The following is a 23,461-nucleotide window of genomic DNA, read 5'->3' as shown; positions in this document are numbered from 1 at the left end:
TTTGCGTCCCTGAGAACTGTGAACTCTAATAAAAGCTTTGAAATAAAATCAATAGTTTCCACTGTTGGACTAAAAACCCACTTACGATGCGATTCAAGAGCTCAAAAGCCTCCTTCAGCATGTTTTAGTTTAATTGCTTGTTCGCCTACCATCCAAAGCCTTTTTATGCTGTCGTGTTCACTGCTTTCATAAGCACAACTTTTCATCTTTATAGTTAAGTACCGTTTGCTTTTATTTGCGAGGAAAGGACATCAGCAATGTTTGTCGTTTTGGAAGTCTTCCACTTTGGTAAATATCGTCAATAACCACTTCTGCCTGCATTGAAGGGTGCTCGTTGGGATTCACGAAGCTATCTGACAACAGAGAAGCAGTCATCTTTGAGTACAATATCCGCATACCTGTTAACCAAGGTCGAAAATCAAGATACAATTCTTATAAGACTCTCAGCTGACGTCTTACTCAGCTTCGTGTGAACGTGTACATTTGTTGCGAGATTCTTGGAAGGTAAGTTAAGTTAGTTGACTAAGAACCTTCTACAAAAATGTCTTGACCCATGTACATGTACATACATGTATATACTCTGTTTCCTCACGTATACCTTCTTCCTTTACCGCTAATACAAAAAACAGTGTCCATACATTGGGTGGGGTACGCAATAGGGTTCACCACATGCAGGGCGGTTTTTCTTTGCCCCCGTGATGAATGGGCATTGTCCATTTGCTCCGCCTCGGTCACGCCATGAATAAAGCCCAAACAAGATTGTCTGCATGGTTATACAATCCATTCAATGCATTCAAAATCCCATCGACCAATGGTAGTGGACTGCAAGTAGTCTCTGGTCATAGGTCTGCGCCACGATCTGAGCCAATCTGTCCAATCCACAAGGCCTAACCTTTGTATTAGGTAGGCGAGGTATTCATCACTTCGGGGCTCTTAAATATGGCGCCAAAAGACGGTATACGCAGGGAAACAGAGTATATTATCTTAACTAAGAATTTTACAACATGTACAACAATCGTGGCTCGATTTTCGACTTGGAAAACTTGTCTATGATTCAAGATCTACATCACAACTCTGCCAATCACGGAGGTGACAGGCACGGAGGTGACAGGCACTAAGGTTATTCTTCCTAAGCTTGGTCTAATCAGTGCTCGGCTGTGATATTTGTTCCACAATATAAACTGCAATATAGATTAAAATGACTAGTAAATGATTAACTACAGTGTTTTACAAAAAAGCAGAGAGTAATAAATGGACCTGACATTTTTCCCCCTTTACCTTATATGCATACCACTCTCTTTGCCTGGTTCCCATTGCCTTGCAGAAAACCATGCCTCAGGACAGGTTAGCGAATATGAGTAGATGCTTGCAGAGGCACTGTTTTAGAGACTCCGTTGCGCTTTCCTCATCTCAAATGAAATGCGAGGTTTCGGATAGTTCATACTTATAATGACACTGTGCACCACTGCTCTCACGACCAAATAATGCAGGGTGAAGGTAGTCACGGGGTCACCGGAGAATATAGACTATTTCACCAGTCTCCTCTGCAGAGACTGTTACTTGGCGGAATTTCACTTGTCATGAACAAGATTTGGGGGCGTCGACTTCCAGTGTCCGGTCACGTGTTTTTCACAAAGATGGGTAACCTCGAGCCAAGTGAAAAACCAGGAATACCAGAGTGCTAAGTATTGACAGTGCATCATCTCTATGCACTGAAAATGTACGGCTCAACTCGGATAAATCAACAAGCGCGGCGGATAGGGTGAAGGTCACCTGGACTACGGGTGGCGGTAAGATCAAAAAGCAGAATCATTCCACTGTAAAAATAATGGCGTAGCTGAGAAAATCTTCAGAAACGGGAAACGGGAACACAACACACCCAGAGGTGTGTTTTTTATGTAGGTATCGATATTGTCTATGCCTGAATGAGGTGTATTCAGTCAGCTTTGAGAGACTCGCGTTTGGCACATCTCACTTCAGATTTGGGTACACAATATACCTATTTGGGTCTCATGTAGCTAAGAGTATGGCTATTTCCGTGAAAGGTGATTTCGTGATTACTAATTCAGGCAGCTTTTTCTCAAATGCAATTTCCTTCCTGAGGCAAGTAGTGAATCGTGAATTATGACAAGAGAATAAGTCTAATATGGTTACTCACCTTAAGGGCACACCAATGAAATTTATGTTTCTACGCAGTCCGTTTTTACTGATTTAAGAGAATGCGTTTAAAATACTGCATCCCAAAAAATAGGTAATGATGAAAGACGTGGCTTTGCGAGTTTGTGATCAGCATGGAGAAAAAGAAAGCTGAACAAGACGTATGCATTTGCTAGCCACCAAGCCGCGAAGTATCGTATAAACTACACCCGACCAATATGACAAAAAAATGTCAGCCTGATGAGAGAGCTTCTCTGCTGGTCATCATGATATCATTTGAGCATTCAACCTAAACTATAGAGATTAACTGAGAAAATGGCATTACACGTAGCCAAGCATCACTTTTTATCGATATCACTACAGGTGAAAGGCAACGGCGCTAGAATCCAGCGGAATTCAGTAGTTTTCTTGTGCGATAAATGACAAACTGGATATAAATCATCGCTGGTCTAGGAAAATAGAAATTAGGTTATGCACAATGTCGTTAAGCAGTTGGCATGCATACGATACGATTTTGCTGAAACTTCGTATTTATTTGTATATCTGTATCCACAACGACTGGGCGGAAATTTATATTAAGAACGTATTTACGCAATTTGACATTTTCAAATTCAAATATTCCCGTTAGTATGTGTGTACCGGCACTACTGAAAAGATATTAAACAACGCAATGCAAGATGCGACTAGCGGACACACCACGTAAATCCAAGAAAAAAGGTTGAATCGGTTTCAAAATATCTGTTCAAAGGTTCATGACTATGGGTTGTACGCCATTACAAAAATCATGATATAATGAGAAATCGTGTTAAATCATATGTAAACCAAGCCAAATGGATTCCCGGTGTGGTGCACTATATAACCAGAGTTTTTCAAAACAAGAGTCAGGCAACTAGGGAACATGGTTTCATCATCAAAGCCACCGCCCATTCCAAAAGACGCACGTCGGGACAGAGCTCTATCGGGTCACGCGTTGACTCAAGTCAATTCCGCACAAACGGAACTTGAACAATCCTTGAATTAGCTGAAAATAGCCATTACAATTGCTCCGTTTTAAAGCAAGCGCCAGCTTCAAATCCACTGATTTTTATAAAACTATTTAGATATAGTATCAATGACAATATTAATATGAAAAGCGACACGGTTCGTTTTTTACTTTTCGCCAGTTTTGAGAAGTAATAATGGCACTGATTTGAGAATAATTTTCGAAATGCGTTTTTTACTATTCCACATCATCACATATTTTTGTGGTAAGCAGTTTAGTATGTTAATAGAAGTAAACTGGATACCGTCACTGTAGTTTACAACAAGCAGTTTAGTATGTTGTCAGTGCTAAATGGAACATCTAATGGTACCATATGGTTCCATGTGTTGTCATCTAATGGGATATTCATATTTTATCAATTTTGACAGACTAAAATGAGTTTTATAGCAGGTTACATTTAGCGTTCGCTGTAAAAAAAAAGTGTGAAAAAATGCTAAATGTCTCAACTTTTGTGGTCAAACGCTAACATGTTTAGAAATCACATTTTTGTTTCATTGAAATTTTTCTAATTCAATGTCACTGTTATCTGATGCTATATTTGATAGTTTTGTGATTTTGAAGCCCAGTTTCTTGGTTTTTATTAGAAAACGGTTCATTTTCCTATCGATGAGCTTGTTTTGGCTGAGTGGTGTGAGGTATACTATTTGAATATTGTTGAACAGGTCATTTGGTTTAAACCTTACATACATTCATGATTTTTATATTTTGTGTCATCTCATAAGATACAACAGTGTATGTGCCTGTCACAAGTTTGCCATTGATAACAACCTATGGATTTTTTTACAAATTGCAATCCGATCAGTGAGTGCATGCAGCTTGACAAACTGATTGTTAAGTCTGTGACTACATGAATATATGAGCAGTTTTTGCAGCGAAATGTCTCATCTTACAAAAAAAGATTTGTAAGCACTCTCTTTGCATAAATCTACATAATGCATTGTATAGTGTAAACAAGCTTCATTCTAAACAATGATTTCTGTGTCAACCCCGGTAAAGATATCATTGTTTGTTGTAGCTAGGACAACCCTGACTGGAAGCATGGTTGATTTTTGAAAAAAGTGACTTTGAAGAACAGACATTTTACAAAGATTACAAAAGTTATTTTCTTCTAAGGACACTTTATGTTTTGTCCAATTTTGTTGGAACTTTGACAGACTGATTATTAGGTATGTGACAACATGAATATATGAGCAGTTTTTGTTGGGAAATGTCTCATCTTACAAAAAAGAGGATTTGTAAGCCCTCTCTTTGTATTAATCTACAAAATATAGTGTTTCAATATTGGTCGAAGTTTTGCCAAAACTTTGTTGTAACCACTGTCAGATTGATGACTTTGATTGCCTGAACAAAAATATATATGCTATTTTGCCTAGAGATCATTTATCTTTGTAGGAAAAAATGGTTTTATAAACCCCACTTTCACAAAGAAACCTCAAAAACTAGTGAAATGTCACACAAACGTTATTCTGAGGACGCTTTGTGTTTGGGCTAATCTCGTTCAAATTTTGACTAACTGATGATTGGGTTTGTGGCAACATGAATATGAGCTATTATAGAAGTGAAATGTCTCATTTTAGAAAAAAAGAGAGTTCGTGAAGTGAAATGTCTCATTTTAGAAAAAAAGAGAGTTCGTGAACACTGTCTTTGCATAATCTACAAATGGAGAGCTAAAAAAGTAGGGGCATTGTTTATAGCCAACGTAGCAACACATATAGTTGACATGTGACCCTCTTGTTTTCAAAAATCGATGACATTTAACTTTGGATAAGATCCATGAGGATAAGCCTTCTTAGTAAAATTCACTCTTCCAAAACATCTGAAATTCCATTTAAAGCATAAATACTGTACATTTTACAAATAATTTTACAAATAAATTTTACATTTCAAAAATATTGTGCCCTGCATACTCAAGAACGGAAAAAAATTCGCGTTCAGAATATTTTCGCGAATTTTGCGAGTAGGTCAGGCTCGCGAAAATCTCTTGCTTTTAGCTTGCACTCCATGTCATTGTTGCCGGGTTTTTACAAAAGAAATCCATACAGCTTGGTCCAACGAAGGCCCACGTGTATACCCCGCGCAATTAGCACTTGTCATAATTACACCGTTTATTTAATTACTGCTCAGATCATGCTAAGTAGGCAACATTTTACACTACAGTCCCCATACACTAAGCTTGGAGTTAAAATAGACAGTTTAAATGTTCTTGGAAAACAAATTCTTCACTCGCGAAAATATTCTGCCGCGAATATGTTGATTGTTAGGCATTCGCGAAAATTTTATGCTCCGGATATTTTCCGTTCTACAGTAACAACTGCGCACGGCAACTGAACATGTTTCACTGATCAGTGTGCGACTTACGACTTACTCGAGGCGGGGTACGCTAACTGATCGGCAAAGCCGCGGCGCTTCATCAAACGATGAGAACCAGGCAAGATCGACACAAATGCCTTATTTTTATAGCTCTAAAATCGTTATTCTTTAGTCAATTTCAAAATTTAAAAGAACTATTTGTGATAGAGATATATTTGCTGGCGAACTGTCTTGTTCCAAAAGCGCTGCTGCACAATATTTCATCTTTTATTTCTTTAGTGGGGAGAAAAATATTCCCAAGATACATAAACTGAACGGCTAATCCATCATAATCCCTAGGCATTCTTGATAGAATGGACCCACCAAAAGGGCTAAAACGGGGGGTACATACGGAAAAATCATCAAGGGCAGAAAAACGTAATGTGGGCTTCATCAAGGCTTCCAGTTAAATGTCCGAGAGAGCTGTGGGATCAAAGGAAACTTGCCATGTCCTGACTCTTTATTCGAAAGACATAACGCAGAAAGATTAAAATACGACCATTTGCCAAACTCTTGACAGGGACCTGACAGTGATGTTAAGTGGGAAACCTGACTCGGTGGTAAATGTTATACGGTCACTTTGTTTAGAGCACTGTGTGTTTGGTTGTCAGATCAGCCAGGTAGCTTCATTTTTACGACACATAAGTTGAAAAAACATCACAAGGTAATAGAGAAGGTCTTCGATAGTGATTTATTTGGTCAGGTCACAATGAATTTCTCGGACATGAGAAATTTATTTCCGAAATTAGATCCCTATATAGGTCGTCATGCAAATAAACTGCAAAGGCATCAGAATATGAAATAAAATGTTGAATCACCACTTGGTGTAGGGAATAAAGGCCTGTGTACACTAGTAAAATATTAGCAGCATTTTTACAACATTTCCAGTTCATGTTGCAAAAATGTTGCGTAGTGTGTACAGAGCAAAACGCGTCTTACAACATGTTGTAAAATTGTTGCAAATTAAATGCAATGCAATTCTTTGTTGCATGTTGTAAAAATGTTGCAAACTCTTCAGCCAATCAGAAATAGGATTTGCGTCATGTAACCTACCTGAGGTCATGTGACTTGAACAAGCGGCTGGTATAGCAACTTTCAAGTGACTGTCTTGCTTCGTAATGGGTGGTGAAACCTTTTCAAGAAGTTCTTTGAATGCAGTTTCATCCATTCGCAGGAAGTTTTTGTATGATGGCTTGTCAGTCAGCCGCAACTCCTTTAACAGGCAGTGATATGCCCCATGATCCACCCTCATTTTGATCCAGGGCCTGGTCCATACTCTTTGGTTTATCTCGCCGCCTCTTCCGCCTCTCAACAATGACAGCTAAAATTGCTGCAGAAGCACTCAAACACATCTTCTCTCCTAGGATTCATCAATTTTCCCTCCAAAATACCTATTTCCCTTTGTTCCGGCTAAAAAATTTGCAACAATTTACCAACATGTTATAAAAATGTTGCTAATTTATTGCTATTTTGTTGCCAGTGTACACAGGGCCTTGAAGGGCTTGTTGCTAAATTGTTGTAAAAATGTCGGTAAAATGCTGGTAAAATTTTGCTTATATTTTACTAGTGTACACCCTGCTTTAACCTACATTGTGAGGCTCTGTCATTTATTTAGGCAACCTCGTTGATGTCTATATTTTTTCAGCAATCAGTTGTTTTCATGAAGGTATTGTGTCAAGACATCATTGGTATCCTCCAGGATCGTCGGAAGCTAAACTCACTGTAGCCGGGCCTTCCTGGAAAACTTACCACATGAGAAAAAAGCTGCTTGGCCTGTTTACAGTAATTTTACCGAGATTGACTGACAGCAATTAGTTATGAACATCTATTCACTACCTTATCACAATCAACTTCAGTTGATTCTCTGGAAGGTATGCCTACGTTCTTTAAAAACCATGGAGATAGCGCGTTCCGCAGATATTAGCACCACAGCTGAGCTGAAAGGTCAGTAAGTTGATGTAAGCAGTTAAATACCACTGAATGAGCCTGCTTCCTGCGTGATGAATAGTTTATTTCTCGGGGTCGAAAATGCGCCAGGATTAAAGGAATGGGCGGCTTTTTACTTCCATATGTTTTCTTCTTCTCTTGTTTTGCTAGCAAACTATATTTCTGAAAGGTTTTGACGTTTTAAACATTTTTTTTCTTACACTTACGTATGAGAAATCACGATTTTCGTTAATCGTCGCCATTAAAGTGTAAATTACTTCCTGGTGCGACTATTACCATCTCACTCTCCAAAGCTGGCGGAATTCCGTGACGTCATTTCGATTTCACCTCGCCAACAGGGTACCGAGAGCAGTGAATGGCAGTGTTGTTTTTGCGAGTTTTGGGGTGCTGAAGCCTTACAAAGTATGCTTTTTCTTGTAATGTGCGAAATCAGTGTATTTTCATGTGTTCAACCATATCAAGTAAGGACATCCGCCACCGAGGTTGATTTGGGCTTACCCCGATTCGCTAATAAGCAACAATGGAAAATCGATATCTACAGCATGAGGTCGTGGAGAGGATCGGAGGGCAATCTCGAGTTTTTTGTCCTTTGTTTGAAGCTAATATTAAACTGGAGGTGACTGGGCAGCCGGCAGCTTGATAATATTGCCCTTGATAATACCAATGGTTCCTTAATAAAATAAAGTCGTTCCGCCGAGCCATTGCTGGGATACGCTTAAATCAGCTCAAGATTTTGTCAGAATTTTGACGGCACCCGAAAATACGTTAATATATAAATACGTTAATATATTATTTGTTAACAAAGCAAAGTGATCAGATCAAAAGACATAGTCCTCAAAGGTAAATTCCGTTAATATCCGCCACATTACTTTATTGCTTCGTTGCTTTAAGTCGCAGTTTTTGATAAAAAGGTTGATGTAACAGGACAGATTGAGTCTAACTGTTGTAAAATATCAAACACCCAGGCGCTGTCATCCTTGAGAGTAGCGCCTTCTTTAGTACTGTTGTGTTCTCGTATACTTTTAATAGAAAGTGATGCACTCAATCGGAGAGAAAATCAATTTTGGACTTTCTGAATTTGCATCATTGGTGCGAATCATTTTCTAAAACTCTCACCAACTTTACATTAGGACGTGGCTGTCAGTACGGTGTGTCAAATTCCAAACATATTAAGCAACCACCGGGCAGAATCGCTTGACAAACATTCTGTCAAGAGTAGTCCAATGCACTTAATTACATTCCATTCGAGATATTCAAAATGTGACTTAGGTTACTCAACAAAGCAACACATGTATCGTTGAAGTAAAGCGTGATACTCTGCACATGACATTGAACAAGAACACGTTTTTTCTTACGTAAGGCCATTTGGTAACTGTCATCCAGCGAGTTTCGACTACCAGACTCTCGCATGCGCCCAATCAACAAATCAACTGGAATTCGAAAATTCAAAATGATTTTCATAAGTTTAGACGGTATGCATCTTGCTTGAATATGGAAACAAATAGTCATGGCAAATTCTGCTTTGACCTTTCATACATCCAGATTGGTACCATTTGCTACGTTCTTACCACGTTGACTTTTTTGCCGACGTCATTATGTATCCGTGACGATCAGCAGCCATGTTCCAATGCATTCATACCTGAACTACAAATCATAAATTGCACAAGGTGAAAGTGTTTTGGAAACAGAGTACAACGGATATTAAGTGTAGTCCGGTAAAGGAGGTTGAAACGAACCCAGCACAAATGTTACACGCAACCACTATAATAGTATTGTAGGGAACAATTTTAATCGACTTACCAACATTATTGTCTAATTCTTCGGCTGTTACTGTAAATACTGTCACGAGAACTGCTATAGATAAGTAGATAAGATGTTTTGCTTCCATGTTTATTCACTCCAATAAGACCTGAAATGAGACAACGAATGGAATACCGATAAGTACAAAAGTAGCGATTATAGCATAGCTTTGAAACGGCTCTTTGGCTCATCGTTATTGTTACGGCACTTCCGCCCGGACGACAGACGTATCATCGATGACCTTACTGCTTACAGGTTTGCTTGGTTTGCATATTGTTTCCTTGTGTTCCAATCAATACGTCATGTCACCACTTCTCATGCACCAACTCCTCTAATGCAACTTTGGTACTAAATACACCTCTTTTGATTACACGCATGACTGCAGAGGAGGTAATCTGAGGTGCAGGCGAACAGAGGTGCTGGAAAGAAAGAAAAAATCCCTTACTTCAGGATTGTTTGAAACAAGTTTGGTACATTCTAAAATGGAATAGGAGTTATTATTCTCCACATGGCAACCATTCCTATAAAGATAAAGAATATCCCGGTTCCTCATTGCACTGACAGTGACAGCTCAGCGAATCACCTGCCTTTCTTGTCTGAGAATAGATACCTGACGAGTGATCCTCTTATCAAGATTATCGATCAGTGATGGTGGAGTGGTGAACACCCGAGCTTTTAAATATTCCAAGATAAGAAATACATTATATATATTTTGGTCAAATCTGGGGAAATTTGGAGCCACATCATCAACAACCAGCAGGTCATTCCATTTCTTGGTCAAAGCAGACGACGACAAGCAAACGGGCAGAATTAGTCGTTTCTGGTGGGTTCAGGCGGGAGTGCCAACGCACAGAAGGAGGGCAGTAAGAGATTATCTGAGAGAGTTATTCGAAAATCCTGTCTTTCCATTAGATCACCCCGTTGAGTGGCCCCAAAGATCCCCGGATTTGACCCCGAATGATTATTTCCTGGAGCACTGGTGTGATTGGTCACGTTTGCGAGTGCGGGTCACCACCTCTGCCGCCACCACCACCACCACCACCGCCACAACCACCACCACCGCCGCCACCGCCTCCGCCGCCACCACCACCACCACCACCACCACCACCACCACCACCACCACCACCACCACCACCACCACCACCACCACCACCACCACCACCACCACCACCACTTCCACCACCACCACCACCACCACCACCACCACCACCACCACCACCACCACCACCACCACCACCACCACCACCACCACCACCACCACCACCACCACCACCACCACCACCACCACCACCACCACCACCACCACCACCACCACCACCACCACCACCACCACCACCACCACCACCACCACCACCACCACCACCACCATTGGCGTCGTCATATCACTTCTGTGATTATGCCGTTGCATTTAGGAATAAAGCACATTCCTCCAAAACAAATATTCGTTTCTTTTTTAATCAGACGGCTTTATGACCACTGATAAACGCAACCTCATCGCTCAATAAACCACTAACAGCTAACTAAGAGGTATTTACAACTAGATTTGATTCAAATGGAAACTCATTGAGATAAAATTAGTGGCTAATAGCATTTCGCTTTTTGATGTATCGTGTTTGGAAATCACGCCGGCGGCTATGCGCGGTTGTCAAGAAATAAAGTTACGTTGGGAATTTATTTGATTTATTTTTCTTAATCTTTTTTTTTGCTGGTCGGTACATCCTCATGCTGGGAATCGTATGCTAAGTACGCCTGTCACTCGAGCTGGGCCCTGCCTCATAGATTCTACATATTCAATTCGGAATATATGTACATGCAGTATATAAAACATAATTGTATACCAAATCATGTCATGAAATGACATAGAGTGGAATTTCGACGGCGAACATACAAAACCTCTACCGTCCGTAATGAGAGTAGGTCGTAGGGTTTTTCCCTTAAAAAATGAAGCGAGGATATATACTGTATGAAAAAAATGGTCGTCTTGAGTGGACCATTTTCCCAAGCAGGAAATGGTGAGGATCGTTTGAACGCTTGAGCCACCCCTTTCCGGCTACGCCCTCACAGAACCAAAAATGGTCACGTATTGTCATCATTTGATAAGCGAAACTGATTTACTCTTTTGCTAGTTCATCAATGCGAAACTGATTTACTCTTTGCCAGTTCAAATAGAGATGCATAACATAATTCTATTATAATGAAGTAGGTATGGCATTCGACGTGAATCTGGATTATCATGGTTAAATTTTCAACCTGATATTAAGATTCCAATATATATCTCGCTGTTCACGTTTCTTTATAATTTCAATACGATGTCGATAAGAAAACATTACATTAGAATTGTCTTCATATAAAACTTTATTTGTAAGAAGTTGCTATTTCTAACGGTTTTTAAAGACGCAGCAGTATTCATCTACTACTGATATTAGGTGGATAAAAGCCTTTTGTATTCACGATTGCTGCTGTAGACGCTTGCACTGAAACTGCTCCGCCTGTTGCCCGGCGGGAACTGACACCACTTCCTGGTTCACATCTGGAGTTATGAATGTAATAGAAGGTTTGCACACGCACTCATCATGATCTGGCCTGTCAATCAGCTTATAATGTCGCCCTGCCTGGAGGGACTTTGTTGTAGTCGTGACCCCATCTGCGTTTTACGAATCACATCAGGCCATGCCGCAAGTGTTCGATCGGATGTGACAGCAGGAAGGACGAATCAAAACCATGCCATTCATAACTTGCGAAAACACATGCTAACTTGCTATCAAATACCGTGGGAATTGAACTTTGTGTGGCGATTATCTCGCAATTAGTAATCGCTAGTATGATCATCAATGTGACTTAAACACATATTAACTTTTTTTTAGACGAATTATGTCGCGGAGACGTACGCAACGAAAGTACTTAAAAGTTCTGCACACCTGGGATCAACTGTCCGTATATTGTGAAAATAACAGCACGACGGTGGCTATTGTATATTCTACCTGGCCATGGATCCAGTTAGACGTGAAAAAAAGTCCGTATTAAAATACACAATTTTAAGCACTGCAGTCATGAGCAATCATGCAATATCACTCCTCGATCACCACACAATATTTACATTGAATAGTCATTATGATGCCCAAGTACCAGTGGGGAACATATTAGGGATTACTCAGGTAGGTGATTCTGTTTCTTCAACCTGAAAACCAACATTCATGGAGCCAGTCCAGCCAAACAACTGTATAAACTAAAAATACATCAGCCCCGTCCCAACAATGACAATTCGATGCATAGAATACCATAAAAAGATTTTGGAAATGTTCACCATTTCGATGACTTTGAAGCGTTTTTTGCACCACTCTGACTTCTAATTCTAAAAACATTGAACCACGTGCCGATTCGGCCAATCACATGTCCGCTTTTCTGCATGCAGACGCCAGCCATTTTGTTTCGTGTGAAGCGATGATAAATTAAATTAGAAGGAATTAAATCACTAAAAATCAATTGTATAAGTCGACCATCCGCTCAACACACCAGGCGAAATGTCTGGATTAGATTCTTGTGATTGGTTTGAGGTTATTAGCTTTTTTCTCATTGCCGATAGTTTCACAAAATGTTGACGTTTGCAATTGAATGGAATGTGAACAATTCAAAGTCTGTCCCACTTCTCAGTCTTACGTACGTCCAGCCTGTTTCGTTTTTAAAACTGTAAATGCAATTAACGTTTTCTTAGAAAAAATGAAATGAGCATGTTTAATGCGTCGAATGCGTTTTTGATTGTGTAATCATTGAATAAATACTATCTGTGAAGTCATGAGAATGTTTATGCGTACGTTTAGAGTACATGGGATCAGGACGGGGAGAGGCGGCCTAGTCTTTAAAAAAATCATCCGATGATCAGATGAGAGAGCAGAATACCATGATCAGGTTCGAAAAAAGGTACGTAGGGTTATGTATTATGTATAATACATATGTATAATCAATTATGTATTTCGGACAGATCTTTTTTCGGACAAGCTTGCAGTTAGTGCCAAGGTGTGCGTGTTTAATTGCTCGTCGTTTGTTTTATTTCATGAACGAATTCGAGCTGTTGACAGGACCACTCGTCCATACTGTAAAACCTTCCTTGGTTTGTCGCCATGGTAGACACAGAAGGGTTCAGAATGTGAAAATTCTCTCTAGTTTGCATTTTATTCAATCCAGTCATTTTATAGGCTGATTTGTATTGACACTAGGTCCATTTAGACGGCAGGCGAAAAAAACACATTCGGATCGGATCCGGATGCGATCCGATCGAACAACACTCAGGTCTCAAAAATTGCGCACATTTAGACGATCAGCGCCGGGGTCTCATCTGGATGCATTTCTATAGATGTGGAATTCTCCAATACCTGTTGCTTGTGGAGGTTAAAAAATACGTTAGTGCGCATGTGCCCAGGTAACGTGAATCCGGATTCGGTATCCATTTGGGTTTAGACGACGCTTTTGATCCGGATGCATCCGGATGCATCGTGATTAAAAATACCTCGATGGATGTTTTTTTTAAATCCGGATTGGACCACATTGATCCGGATCATTTTGCATTTAGACGAGAAAAATTTAAACCACATTCGGATCCAATCGGACCGCATGTGGTTTTTTCCTGTCGTCTTAACTGCTTGGGAGAAGTGTCTCAATGGATTCAGTATACCATGGATGTTCCTCCAGATTTGTTTCTTATGGAGCACATATTGTATCTGGTGGACCCTGTTGCTGTAGGCGACATCATCATCATGCATCATCTACCCATCTGATAGTCTTATTCTTGGCTCTCAGATGCTCCCAAATTGGGGACCATCAAATTTGCTGGAAGCTCGAATTTCTGGTAGTATTTACCTTGACTCGTTGTTGCAAGACTGCTCGTATCATTCATGTACACGCACGGACTCAAAGATTCATTGCACTCCGCCTACAAGGCTGGACACAGCGCAGAAACTGCGCAATTGCGGATTAAGAGAGATACTGACAATGCGCTTGACAATGGTATGGGTGTGATTCTGATCTTGCTAGACATGCCAGCTGCCTTGGACACCATAGGTCATAGGATATTGCTCGACAACTAGAGCATATGCTTGGCGTCAAGACACAGCCCTTTGCTGGTTTAGATCCTACATCACCAACATAACCCAAACTGTGAATATCCAAGGTGAAAAGTCATCACTAGTACCACTCGTTTCAAGGGATCCCCAGGGATCAATTCTTGGGCCGTTTCTTTTTTTCGCTATATAACAGGTCACTTGGTGGAATTATAGATGGCCATGGCATGCACAGACACGGCTTTGCAGATGATGGACAACTACGAATTCTTTCACTCACCTAACAAGGGCTCAAAGGCCACAATTTGCAAGGCAGATAGTTGTATTATAGAAGTTCGCCAGTGGCTCAAACCTAATTACCTTAAAATAATGATAAATGATACAAAATAGCCAGTGGCCTTGGGGTATTTGTAGCCCCTGACTAAAATTCAAAATTGCATGTTTTTTTTATGTATGAGAACATGTTATTCACATGTTCATGGTCTTTATTGGTAATAAAGCTTTTTATATTATTCCAATCTAGGTTGACGACGAGATTTTGTTGGTATCAAACGATATTTATTGAACACATTAAGTGATGTGTCGCAAATCAGACTGATTTTAAACTGGTGTAAAAACAAAAAGTTCTATCCTTCACCTCTGTTGTACATTACACCTTGTGTCAGACAACAGCTTGTGATATTCTGAATTGACTGACAGTCTTGTCGTGCGCCATTAAAAACTGTAGTTTCAGTTAATGGGTCATGTATCAACCCCAACTATAGCTGGAACCACTTAATGGTAATGCAATGTACTGGGAGAAATGCTGTTATCTAGTCAATGGTGTGGCTTTAACTAGAGACACCGGTTACTTTGAAAATATTAACATTATTTCGAAGTAATTTTAGATGAACTAGAATAAAACCACAAATGCATCATTATTGGTACATCAAGGGTTAACATTGTGTCTAAATCGGATAGATTTATGATCAAATAATATAATTCGGGTATAAGAATTTAAAAAAAGAAGCATTTTCATGAGTTATGACAGGATATATTGAGCTATTTATAGGGGATACAAATACCTAAAACCAACGGACTACGAATACCCCGAGGGTACCTTGGTCAGAAAAGTGTCTCTGAAAAATTCACTTTTAATAATGACATCAAACGCCGCACACAGCATTCTCTACACTCAATACTGGTCGCCTGAACCAAATTTCAAATATATCAATGGTCTAGATCTGCAAGTGTGGAAAATTCAGATCTGTAAAAAGTTCGATCCCAACTTATTTTGTGCATGTGTCTGATTTGTTTACTTCTTATAGCTCTTACATTACATGTTGCATAATCCAGAACTACTGATGTTGTGATACTCAACAGTCACCTCGTTCATATCCATGCTTGGGTTGGCAGAATAATTCCGTGGTTACCGGATTATGAATCAAAAACATTGCCCATGGCTAAAATTAGACCGAGGCTACAAATACCCAATTTTACCTTATTTGATTGAACAGCAGCGTCAATGGCAATGGTGGCTAAGATGTAAGACACCCAGCAGGCGGAACAAATTGACAAATGAGAGTTGGGGTTACTTCCTTCATGTCTCGTTAGTTACTACAAGCACGGAGGACGGTCTTTTTCGACCATTGGGTAGTACTCTTGCTATTCACATTCAAATACTCTCTTGCTATTCACATTCAAATACTCTCTTGCTATTCACATTCAAATACTAGAGGATTTTTGAGGGCCTAAAATTACCCAATTGCAGGCCTAGAAATGTGCACTTTGTAAAGATCTGGCTGGACGTTTGGAGTGAGAAACTACCTGGTGGCCCAGAATTATGTTCCCTCACACAATGGGTACACAATAGAATTCTATTGTGCAAGGGAAAAAATTTCTGGGCCACCCTGTTGAGTATATTAAACGGAGTGATACAGGCGATGATAAGGGATTAGTAATTAGCATATTCTACTTTAGTCCCGAATCTATTTGATGAGGGTAACCCCTGGGGGCGGGCAGAGAGGCCTCATGGGGACTAACTCATGCAGTTCTTGAGAAGCAGTATGTTGCTGTGCTGTGTTAGCCAGAGCCGGCTAGCACTTAAGGAGAACATAATATACTGCAGCCGACAGCTAGCTCCTGTATGTCGGGCAGATCACGTTAGCCAGTATCAAATTCTAAACCCCTCTTTGTCTGCAAGTTCCCAATACAATCTAGGGATTGAGAATTGAGCCTTTGAAGAAAAGTGCTCATTGACTTTACAGATAATGAGGTATCTTACTTGAATCTGTCTCAGCAGGAAGTCCACATTATTGGTCTGGGGGAAACTTGAATTACTGTTGGCAAAGTTGGACTACTCAAAGTAAGGTTAACCTGTGCATTCCCTACATCCATGATGTATGTTTCACTGCGGCTGGTGTGGCTGAAAGGGTGGATGTCGTCCTGGGTGCCGACAAATGGTACCCAGGTTCGAGATCGACTGGACAATAAGCACCCTAGGTGTCATTACACTTGACAAACAGCACCCAGCTTCTTTTTGCCTGGGTTACGGATCTAAGGGACGAGGACGTTTCTTGCAATCTCGTTTTATCTCGCGCCGTGGAACTTGCGGCATTAGCAGTGCGCGAAATAAAAAAAACAGATAAACAGAAAAAAGCACGTTTAGGCTTATAGGTCTTTGAAAGCACATTTCGGATGATTTATTCAGAAAAGGTATGTAGGAGGGATATATTCGAAATGTGCTTTCAAAGATCTATAGGCCTAAACGCGTTTTTTTTCTGTTTATCTGTTCTTTTTATTTCGCGCACTGAGACAGTAGACAGTAGCCCATTATTTGAGACAGCATTCCTATACCCAAACTCCATTTCTGGTGCTAGCTCTTAGCTTTCAAAAATTGACTTGAGTAGCTCTTGCATTTAATTTCCTTCAATGTAGTGTCAGGGGTAGGACCAGTTATAATTGGAAGCATGAATAGTGTTGTTCTTTAAGTTTAAGGCTTGACGTAGGGCTTGGATCAAGATAATAATCTTTTTTTTCTTCAAGATGCCTCAGTGACCAGAACATTAAAATCGAGCTAGTATCCACCATTACGAGTTCTAGAGGTGGGCGCGAATAGCTTACAGGTCTTTTTTATTCTCTCACTAGGAAAAGAAAAAAGAACTATAAACTATTGAAAGGCGCACCATTGTTAGCGAATTTCTTAACAGTGTTGTTAAATGTGGTGCAGTTTGTGGATCCATTTTCTAGTAATTTAAATGACATGCACGTGTTGTTCATTATCCTGCGCATTCAGTCTTATATTTGAGACCGTATCATCTGGAAGTTCTTAGGAGGATTAAATCTTCTTTAGAATCCTACGTTCAGCTACACTTGTTATGAGATATTTCAGTTTTAAAACCTATTACGTTTGATGTTGCTCGCGGGCACTTAGTTTTAAAGGAAGATAATCTCAGATAAAAGATGAAAATTAAAGAATTGCATGCAGGGTATTTTTGGCCAAATTGGATTTTAGAAATGAAAATCGCATCTCTCCTTTTTGTTGATCAAATATTGGTCGTTGAAAGAAACGACATAAACTGTGTGGATAACGCAAATTATAAGAGGAGAAGATTGTGCAAAAGGATTCAGATTGAACGGGATGTACTGTCTTGTGCAATGTGTAATTTCTCATTTATTTAAAGTTGAAAATGCACTGAACTTCATATTTTTGGCTCAGCGCAACACATCATGAAATTCAGTGTTGAACAAATGAAGGGGGGGGGCACAGTTGAATAATTGTACGCCAACTGAGAAAGGAATGTCCCCTCGATCACATATAAATGCTATATTATCCCTTCTTTCTGTGTAGGCCTATCGTTCAACCAGTAATTCAGCAACTCCGATTGAAGCGCCAAGCGATTTTCTATTGAACTACATGTAAGGTTACAAGTAGTATAAAGGGCATTCTGACTCTTAAATTAGAAGTTTCCACCCAACTTCCTTCAAAGTGAGGGATATCTTCTACAGCTTAGAAATACATCCGGTACAACCTTTCGGAGCTGTTGGAGTGGTTCAGCGCCTGTTACCTCTGAGTTCCAAGATTCGATTCCTGGATGGCTGCGGGAACCCGGGATACCCATATGACTGAGAGGGCGACTGTATTCTACAGCTGAGGTTTCACCCTGCTTTACATTACACAATCACACAATATTATTTATAGACCTAAAAGTACTCTAGTCATGCTGTTTGACGGCCAGCTCTCAGTTCATTTTTTGCATCTTTTCGAAAAAGTCACCGAAATACTTGTCTGTTAAAATGATCTTGTTTGGTTTTGTGCCAAAAAAGTTTGAGCTATCAGTTGTTATGAATCGGAAAGAGCCAGGTTTGAACTTAAGTATTTTCAGCAAGCTGGAACAGGTAATGATTATGTCACCCAACAGAAGAAGTGACACAAAATCAGCCAAACTGACCTTCTGATTTTTTTCCCTTTAATCTGAGAGACGTGAGGCTAACTGCAACCTTCATTCATGTCATCGCCGTGCACTTTTCAGAAATGCTGGCTAAGGGAACAAACTTACCACCAAAACAGGCCTGACACAGCTGTCTACTAAAGTAGCTGGTGCCGGTGTAATGTTTTTGAGTGTTTCTGTTTTTGAGTGTTTCCCCTCATTGCTTGGGAACACTCAAAAATAGATTGACAAGTTTTTCTGTGTATCCCCCCTATTGAAAAGTCGTGGTCTCTCTAGCTGCCTATTGTTTGGAAACACTGACACATGGGGAACAACCACAGATGTTACACCGGAACGAAACTTGTAGTGATCGTTCTATTTCTATGATGGTTCTAACTCAATGTATAGTTAAGTTGGTCAAGGACCAACGTAATCTATGACTAAATTGGTCGACTAACCAATTGCATTAGCAATAAAAAATATGTATGTTAGACAACTGGCCATGAAACGGGCTTGTTCAACTTGCCTTATCAGATTCATCCTGAGATCAGGCTTTTTTTACTCCTGTACGTCATTCATATACAAAACCATGAGAAAAAGCAATCAGATTTACTGTGAAGAGCAGCTGGTCCGATTACTAATTGCGAACTCCGGTACATGTTCAAAGAATATTATGACTTTCTAACGCTTTGGTTTAATAATTCATATCTATTTTATGCTGTGAGTGTTACACACAAAGTTTCAAAGTGATAATTTTGAAATGTATTAGAGGTTTGTGTTCTTTTGAAATCGCCCGGTTTTGATCGTTTTATGATCGATCGAGTTTTGTTTATGTCACGTGACCTCGGAAAATAAACACCTTGTTTTTTGGTAATTATTTTCATGATTTTGAACATTTTCTCAATACAAATACAAATGAGTTTTCTAGTTATGTTGGCATTTTATATAGGGGGTGGTTCAAATATTGAAATAAATTTAATAATTTGATAATTAGGGCCTACAGCAAACCAACGGCAATCAAATATTAGACTGCGAGAAGCTACCTGGTGACGAGTGTGTGAGATGAATGGTGACGAGATTAGCTCTACCCCGCAACAAAAATCGGCGCCATTTTGAAATCAGAAGTGTGTGACAAGAAAAAATATTTCTTGGTATATGGATTGGATTGACCAAATAAGGAAAAATTTCCCCACGTGTATAGCTTACGCGCCCCGACCTAAAGGGGGTCGTATGATTAAAATTTGTTACAAAACATTAGACACCAAGGTTTCCACGTCTGTTATCACATCATCATCAATTTTTATCTTTTTTTCTGCAGCTAACAACATAATTGGCTTGTTCAGTTTACTCTAGCTTGCACTTTATTGACAGATTAATTTGCAGAGTGCAGAGATTGAGTAAAAACAGTTTTCCATGTGATTACTTTCATATCAGAAGGAATTATTGTCGAATTCTTGCAGGACACCGAATTGGAAATATTTCCCAGTTACTCAGACAATTATATACTGAGCATATAGTGTTACCCACTGCACCAACAAATGATGGAGCTAAAAAATTGTCTGCAAGTCAGAGACCGATGAAGAATTCTGGAGTTCGATTTTGCAAGCAGCCAAAAACCTATTTCGAACGATTTTATGCAAGCATGACCTGCTCATCACACTACTATTATTGCATGGGGAGAGTGAGTTGAAGCATAATGATGAACTACTTTAGAAAACTAAACGGAAAGAATGGTGAAACATCTGCTTGGCCACAAAAGGGGGTGCGGGGAGTGTCCACTTGAATTATTACATCTGCTTTCACTGACTACCAGAACATGTCCTACCGAAACAATAAACGTGACAAAAGGAATTATGGAGGATTCCAACAAGGTTTTTTTTTTGGGGGGGGAGGGGTAAAACTATCAGCTATCGTAGGGGTTTCGGGGGAGCTCCCCCGACATGAAGCCCGAAGGGGGCTCACTAAGTCTGTGACTTTACATATTACAACTGTATGTTATGAATCCCTCTTTAAGTTAGTTGACAATTCAAAACTTGTGAGATTTGTTTAGCTAGGAGCACGCAGTTTTCCAATATTTGAAGATTTCGGAAAACACACTGTATAACCAATAATTATTGTTTATCCAATAATTAATGGATCAAAACGAAATTGAGTGAAAAGCATTTGTTTATCTTTCAAAATTAGTTTAATCAGCAGTGTAATTCAACATGACAATAGCATTTCGCGATAATGAGGTCACTGCAGCTGCTGCCCTCTATTTCCCCATCGCTGACTTACAGGCAATGTCGGACAAACATGCGGTTTCGTAATTGATTCAGGCTTTCTAACTAGGGCAGTTAGATTCAATTTGGCACATGTCCGAGTGTTGGAAATACTACATAATTGTTCTGAATATTTCTCTCTCTGCCTCTATCGTATCATTCATGCTAAAAACAATGCAGGGTCAAAGATAATTGACTTTGAAATAAGCTCAAATGCGTAGAAATAAGTGTCGATGTCCGACTGTCACGTGACTAAAACGTCATCAATATCTTATGCAAATGACCTTGTGAGCTATAAATAGTAACTTCGCGGAATGCTATTCGAACTCTGCTCATTGTTATCCCTGCATCAGTTCTTAAGTGGAAGTTAAATATTCATCCTGATAAGGCATATTGATCAAGGTAATATAATACATGTATGTAAAATCTATGTGGGTGATCAAACACGAAAAATGACACTTTGAACTCTGATTATTGTCATTCGTGCAGTTATTAATTGCAACCTGGGAGAACCAGTTAGGAAGGATTATCAAGAAGGAAAGCGTTTTTCAAACCATACATTAGCCACATCTCCTTTATGATTTACAGGTGCTTTAATTAAACTATATGGCAAAATGACCATTGGTATTATCGAGGGCCATATTACTCAGCTGTCGGTGCCCAAGTCACTACCTACTCAACATTAGTAGTTTCCATCAGCAAATTGCACCAAAAAAGGACAAAATCTGGCTAAATCACGCTATTCCGAGTTCTCCATGCATCGATCCTCATCATGTGGACCGATGCACAAGTAAGGCGCAGTCTGGAGCCATGGATCACCACTGTGACGTATTGCTTGCAGACATCGATTGTTCTGTGTTGCTCAGCAAATTGGGGACAGCCCCAATCAACTTCGGTGGATGATGACGTTACTTGTTGTTGTTTGAACTCGGAAAGAACACTGAGTACATTCGTCATCTTCCTGACGTGACTTCGAATGATAAGAGCAATGGAAAAGAAAATGCGTAATTTGCAAGGCTTCAGCCTCCAAATCTTGGCAAAACAACACTGCCTTCACTTTCCTCTGTACACTCCGGACGCAGTGGACCGGCCTCGTCCCTCATCCTAACCACTGCGAGACGTGGTGAGGTTTCTGGAGGTTTTGTACCGACGACCACAACGAATTGGCGGGTGAATGCGGTGCCGATAGTTTATCAACTGGCTGGAAGGGGCGCTGTAGTCGGAGTAACATTTTGTGATCAATTTTCGCTAATTAGCACAACTAGAGTTTAAGTACATGTAGTCGTATTCCCAGCTAGCTTATATAATCTGATATCATATAGTACGAATACTTTTGCATTTAATCGTTTTGCTTGTTGTTTATTCACATGTAGGTCAACTAACGATAATACGTAGTGCGTACGTAGACCATCACAACCACTGAAGAAATGAAGTGAAGGAATGAAGGGTTTAGGTATAAGATACGCTATTATGTATGCCAAAACGATATACGTCGAGCATTCTGATTCGGTGACAGAAAATATACTTTGAGTTTCGTCACAGCACGCGCAATCGTCCAGCCGCACGATTTCGCGCTATTTGTTGCAGTTCATAAGGAGACCCAATAAGGTTGACTCAAAGGGCTGTCAAGTCTATGCCCTCACTGACCCTGTTGACGAGATGAGATCGAAATGACGTCGCGGAATTCTGCCGGCTTCCGGGAGCGGGAAAGAAATACTAGGCCAGGAATTTATTGACCCTTTGAAAGTGAAGATTAAGGAAAATCGTGTTTTTCTTACACCTAAGATTAAAATTAAAATTTAATTCAATTTAATTTAATTTGATTTACTTTATTGTTACCCGGTGGAGACCGGTAAGAGGAACAGCGAATTAAGATTAATATATTGACAGAGTTAAACAAACTCCCGCTTTATTTCGTGAAAATTGGCTGGCCGTCCATCCGGACGAACCTGAACATCATACAGTTACATTGGTTATTTAACATAGGTAACCATGGTAACAATCATTCAGCAATGCAAGGATGAATTGGTCAAAACTTTCAGAAGTATAGTGTGCTAATAAAACGTGAGAAGAATCAACCATTTGAAATAAAAAGCCGCCCATTCCTTTAAAGGACCATTGGTATTATGAAGGGGAATATTAGCCAGCTGGCGGCTGCCCAGTCACCTCCTATTCTACATAAGTAAAAAATTAGACGATTTTTTTTCTAAATCTGACTGAATTGTCACGTTTTTCCGTTGTCAACTTTGAACCGAGTTAGCTCTCCATGCGTCGATCCTTTCCATGTGGAACGATGCACTAGTTTGGAGTGTCCTGGAGACATGTATCGACCCTGTGTCGTCTTGGTGTTGATAGCGATTTTTCCGACGTCGCACTGATGGCGCTTGATTACCCGGCTACTGCGACGATAATGGAAATGACGTTGCGTCGTAATAGCGGAGT

At 39.9% G+C, this 23,461-nt stretch overlaps 1 protein-coding gene across 2 annotated transcripts in view; it reads right to left on the bottom strand.

The window, feature by feature from the left end:
* The window catches only part of LOC135497983 (FMRFamide-like neuropeptides 7), a 154,737-nt gene that overhangs the window by 55,217 nt on the left and 76,059 nt on the right, over positions 1-23,461 (bottom strand). The window contains exons 2-3 of one of the 2 annotated variants that reach the window (XM_064788086.1): positions 9,296-9,404; positions 8,851-8,925 (exon numbers count right to left, since the gene is read on the bottom strand). In XM_064788086.1, the coding sequence (XP_064644156.1) occupies positions 8,851-8,925; positions 9,296-9,383 (163 nt within the window). In that variant the 5' untranslated portion in view covers positions 9,384-9,404. The remainder of the gene's footprint in view (positions 1-8,850; positions 8,926-9,295; positions 9,405-23,461) is intronic. The other variant, XM_064788087.1, reaches the window with a different exon arrangement.

This window comes from Lineus longissimus, chromosome 13 (assembly GCF_910592395.1).
Source record: "Lineus longissimus chromosome 13, tnLinLong1.2, whole genome shotgun sequence".
In the NCBI taxonomy this organism is placed as follows: domain Eukaryota; kingdom Metazoa; phylum Nemertea; class Pilidiophora; order Heteronemertea; family Lineidae; genus Lineus; species Lineus longissimus.
This window is presented reverse-complemented; position numbering and strand designations above follow the sequence as displayed.